The sequence below is a fragment of the Coturnix japonica genome, chromosome 1 (assembly GCF_001577835.2).
Source record: "Coturnix japonica isolate 7356 chromosome 1, Coturnix japonica 2.1, whole genome shotgun sequence".
Lineage (NCBI taxonomy): Eukaryota > Metazoa > Chordata > Aves > Galliformes > Phasianidae > Coturnix > Coturnix japonica.
The window spans coordinates 93483879-93489064 of record NC_029516.1 but is presented as its reverse complement, the minus strand read 5'-3'; the positions used below and the strand labels follow the sequence as shown (position 1 = coordinate 93489064).

Here is a 5186-nt window from a genome sequence, read left to right as displayed (position 1 = left end):
TGTTGTTAGTCTGTGTAGTTTCTGGGTTGATTTCTCTTTCTATGTGTGTTAATCTTCCAAAAATTAATAGCATAATTTTTCAGATAATTTCTGGCGTGCTCAATTGGCTGTATCTCAGCAGCTGATTGATTAGGGGCTCTGTTCACTCAATGTCGGTCCCTTTCGAGATGACAACTTTAGAAGTAATTTTTAACTGCAAAGTCTTTAACAGAAACCACTGTTTTATCTGACTTAAATGCAAGTTTGATAACTGTTTTGAAGGCCAACTGATGTTTACTAGGTATTGCTTGAAAAGAGACACATCAATTTACTCATTCAGACCCAAACTGGCAAATTCTCTATGAGTCTGATTGGTTTAATTGTGTAGTTTGTCTAACAGAACCAAGAGTGGTCTTAAGGATGAACGGCACTACAGCTATAACACAAAAACATAATTTGGCATAAAAGCAATATCAGTGAGTAGAGAACCTCCTTACAGTGAAGGAGACATAAATTGCTTAAATTCATCACTAGAAAGAGACTATGGAATTATGTAATTTCACAAGTGGTCACAAAGTTTCATCTCAGCTTCTTACCTCTGCTGTTCCTTAGACAAGGTATTCTGAAGTTAAGAATCAAAGATGACTGTAGCCTCACCTCAGTCAGTGAGACTTTGTTATTTAGGGATTCTTGTACTTAAACATCAGGTAATATCCTTGACATAACTGAATCTTCTGTCTAAATGCTTCTGGGTGTTCATGCTCACATTCATATTAATCTACATAAAAACCACACTGACTAAAATACCCCACAACAAAACACATTATTTGAAAGGAATGCATTAGCTGTGCTTGAATTGAATTGCAGTGTTTGTTTTTCAGTAGTCTTCAGAGTTGGGAAGTAGTGATCTTAGGATGCAGAACAATCACCACTGTGTACTGCGTGCTCTTCAGCATAGTACAAGGAAAATGTCTCCTCCTCAGCTGGCCTATCTAGGTTTGTAGTTGGACATTTCTGCTAACGTGCCCTATGCTTTTATTTCTTACATGGTGTTCAGCCTGTCCAAAGCCTTTCTTCAGTCTCCCAGATGAGTGTTAATGGGTAGTCATATCCAAACACAACCTTCTGAAGTTTTAACCAGCCAGTTATACGTTTAGCTCTGAAGTCACACAGAGTCATTGTTCTAAAGCCTCAGTATCTGACAAGAAATAAAAACAAATGACCCAAACTTGTGGCTTTAGTCCCCATGAAAAGAGCTAACTAATCATTTACAGTTCTGTTCACGCAGAACCTTAAAGATCAGTTTCTACGAGAGCTGTGCCTTATATTACATCAAAATGAGTAACACCGATACCAAATTTTCACTTAAACCCAACAGAGGAACAGATTAGCTATTAAAATGGGCAATGTTACATCACATATGTCCTTTTAATAAGCCACAAAAATAAATACACAAACTCCTTCTTGTAAAAGTAGTGAAGTGCAAAATGTGATGTGTTATGGTATCTTCCAGTTCACTCGTTCTGGCCTGCAGTCACCTGCAGGTAGCCAGAATACAGCTGTAGCTGACAACCAGATAAAAGCTGGTTGACATCCAGAATAAAAATAAGGAGAGTCTTGATCAGTTCCATTGCAATAATTAGGAAGTAAAGATGCACTTTGTCCAATTCTGACTTAGAAAATGATTTGACTTCAGTATTCTGTATCCGACCTTTGGCATGCCTAGTATATGTAATAGAAACAGTTATCCAGGCTTCCTAAATTTGAGGATAGTAAGCATCTCTTGTCCTGCTCGTCTGGAAAGCAGCTGTGTACCTTCTAAGCCATATTTCTTCATTGTTTCCAGAATTTCATCTATAATAAAAAGTACAGCATTAAATTAAGTTTGTAGAGAAGTCAGCTATAATAAGCAATACTAAACTCTAAGTGTAAGCTGTAATTGTCATTTTAGACAGTAATTCTTAGGCAAAATAGCCTCCCACCCTGAACAAATAAAGTTTACATTTTGTTAAACAAAGTTCAGTATTTTGGTATTAGTAGTATCAACTAATAACTCAAAACTGAATTACTGTTCTTCTCAGAACCCCTTCATAACGTACAACCCATTAAGCATTAGGTCAGAAAGAGCAACTCTGACCTGTGCAGAGAAAAGATTCAGGTTTTGCCTCTAAGTCCACAACATTAAGCCATCAATTCAGAAAATGGACTGCAGGAAGGCATCAGGTTATATAAAAGTCACTCTGTTTTCAGTCAACCATACAAATATGGAAGCAAGAGTCCACACAGATGACATGCTATGTATGCAGCGTGCAAATACACCACTGCATTTCTAACAAATGGCCTACAATACCTATTTGAATTTCACTCCATGCCATTTCTACAATAGATTAAACTTCCATACTACTTTGTTCTTGTTTGCCAAGTTCTGATAGCCTCCAGGACATTATCGTGAGCAACGATGTGATTAACAGTGTTAAATATGGTTTGGAATAAAGGGGTCCAAACAAATTGCTCACCTGGATTATTTTCTTTAATTGTGACCAAGTAGAACAATCCTCCTGTTGCAAGCAAGTCTGCTACCAATGGAAAAACTCTGTCCATTACTTCTCTGCCCTTTTTGCCACCAGCCCAGGATGCCTCTATTCCATGGCTTTGCACCTAGAAAGAAAGAAAGCAAAAAACCATCTTTCTCAAGACAGAATGAGAGAAATGTTAGAGGTAATGAAACGATTACAGGCCGAGTTCTCAAACCTCAGCTGATTTGATTTGCCAACTCCCCGAGAGCACAACCAGCACATTTATTGTGGATTTTACATCTATTTTTTCCTACCTCTTCAGAAGGTGTTACCACATACGGTGGATTAAAGAGCAGTAGATCAACCATCCCGTTTAATCTTGGTAACAGTCCTGTGACCTAGAAATGAAATTATCAATTCCTTTGTTAGTATTTTTGGTTTCTTTCTGAGCGAGGTACACTGTCAACTTTAGCTTGATTCCAAGCACTGACTTACCAAGTCAGTAATGACTGGCTGAAGGTGAACATTGTTCAGCTGAGCTGTCTCCAGTGTACAGTAAGCTGCCATAGGATTGACATCTGTACATCTTAAAGCAAAACACTGTAAGTTACTGGTTACTTATCTTGTATCTACAAGATTAACGCTGTAGACTCTGTGCTGACTAAGGCAATCTCAAGAATAGCCTTTACAAGAAATAGTGACAAATAGCTAGGAAAACATACACAGTGTATCAGCAGCTACACTACTCAATGCTGTACTGGAGGCCAGACTTGGGGAGTTAACTAGATGACCTTTAAAGGTCCCTAGCAACTCAAAACAATTCTTAATGACTGCCTGAATGTTGAAGTATGTGAAAATAAGCATTTCAAATAATATTATTTTCAGTATCAGCTCTGTATGTAAGTATATATGCATACACTCCCTAGTAAATCTCAGTTACCACCTACAACCAGGTGACTTAATGTTGCATCAACATCTAAGGAGCAGGAAAGCTGAATTCACAGAATCACAGACTGACCCGGGTTGGAAGGGACCTCAAGGATCATGTAGTTCCAACCCCCCTGCCTGGCAGGGCCACCAAACATACACCTTTACTAGATCAGGTTGCCCAGGGCCCCGTCCAACCTGGCCTTGAACACCTCCAAGGACGGGGCATCCACAACCTCCCTGGGCAGCCTGTTCCAGGGCCTCACCACTCTCCTAGTGAAGAACTTCCCCCTAACATCCAACCTAAATCTTCCCTCTTTTAACTTAAAACCATTTCCCCGTGTCCTGCTATTGCCAGCCTTATTCAGTGACTCAAGTCATATCTCTGCCTAATGAGTACGCAATCAAACATACAAGGCTCTATTCAGACTGACTGTCGTCTCTGTGGAATTGATGTGATATTTCTCTATGGGAAGGGGAATCTTCAAAGCGAGACATACACACGGCGAGCTGCAGGCACTCTTATTATAGCAGTCTCACTGTTATACTCACAGGTAGAGCGCACCGGCTCCAATGATGGAAGCTAAGAACGCTGAAACCACACCAGACCCAGCCCCTATTTCAAGGCAGATGTCGATCCTAAAGACAGACAACACTGAGTGAGTTTTTTGGTGATGTACACGAGCCCGTCCCGCAGCAACAGAATCAGGGCAGTGTTACGACACCCGCCCCGCCTTCCCCACACAACAGCAGCTCGCCGCGTGTACCCCGCCTGCCGGAGCTGGGCCGCATCCCTCTCCAGAGCATCCAGCAGCAGGAAGGTGTCCTCAGCCGGCTCGTACACGTCCCGGAAAGGGCCCCCCGGCCCCACATGCTCGTACCGCGGCGTGGGGACAGACGGCGTTGCCATCCGCCCTATGGAGGCCACGCATGCGCCCACTCGCTCACTACGTCCATGGAAAGGGGCGGAGACAAGGCTCCGTATGAATACCCAGTTACAAAGAGCAGCTTCAGGGCAGAGATGGGGAGGAGAGCAGTTTTTGCTTTCCATAGCAAATAGAGAACATTTCCAGTCAAATCAGCTCCCTAGTCTACTCACAAAACCAATGCTTTTTCAGGTAGTCAATAGAAATTAGTGGGGGACGTAATTAATATAAGCAGAAATACACACAAGGCCAGCACGATCAGCTGGGAAACCCTTTTACCCCACACTTTCGACATAAGTCAATGCAATCAGATACCCAGAAATCAATAACCAGAAATATAAAGATGAGTTTATGACCCAAAGATCATTTTTTGCCCCACCACAGAAATGAAATCATCAACCTCTGCCTTAGAGTTTAAGTTCCTTACACCACAGTGTAGCATGTAAAACAGTTCTAGAAACTTCACTTGGATAATTTCAATTTCCATAGCAAATTTGTTCTCAATCTTATAATTTAAAACATTATTTTCCCTTAATTTATTCCATCAAATATATTTAGAAGTATTGTCATAACCCATCTCAACCTCTTATTTTTCTAACAAAATTAACCATTGTTTCCTTCCAGTTTACCTCCTAACCCTGGCTCTGTCCTGAATGTACTGTGGCAAATTACTTGGTCTTTCATCATGGTGACTGCACAGAGTATAAATGAGATCTCAGTCTGTGAGGTGGTACTAAAAGTTTCCTTTTCTGGAAGTTCCTTGACTGATGCACTGAAGTTGATAACTGTGCTAATTCTGTTAGAAACTCTTCCTATGTTTTCTTCAGTGATTGAGAAA

General features: G+C 40.9%; 1 protein-coding gene across 1 annotated transcript; it reads right to left on the bottom strand.

Moving 5' to 3' along the window:
• Positions 1-306: 306 nt before the first annotated feature.
• N6AMT1 (N-6 adenine-specific DNA methyltransferase 1) lies at positions 307-4397 on the bottom strand. The gene is made up of 6 exons (XM_015880990.2): positions 4190-4397; positions 3975-4061; positions 2991-3081; positions 2810-2893; positions 2496-2637; positions 307-1833 (listed from the first exon to the last, which is right to left on the bottom strand). The coding sequence occupies exons 1-6, from the start codon at positions 4330-4332 to the stop codon at positions 1724-1726; spliced, it is 657 nt and encodes a 218-aa protein (XP_015736476.1). The 5' UTR covers positions 4333-4397; the 3' UTR covers positions 307-1723.
• Positions 4398-5186: the final 789 nt, after the last annotated feature.

Excerpts from the sequence above, each read along its gene's own strand:
- N6AMT1 (XM_015880990.2), bottom strand. The coding sequence starts at position 4,332 with ATGGCAACGCCGTCTGTCCCCACGCCGCGGTACGAGCATGTGGGGCCG. Across the intron at positions 3,082-3,974 it reads GGAGCCGGTGCGCTCTACCT|ATGTACAGATGTCAATCCTA; the intron begins GTGAGTATAACA and ends TTTTGCTTTAAG. Across the intron at positions 2,894-2,990 it reads AGCCAGTCATTACTGACTTG|GTCACAGGACTGTTACCAAG; the intron begins GTAAGTCAGTGC and ends TTTCATTTCTAG.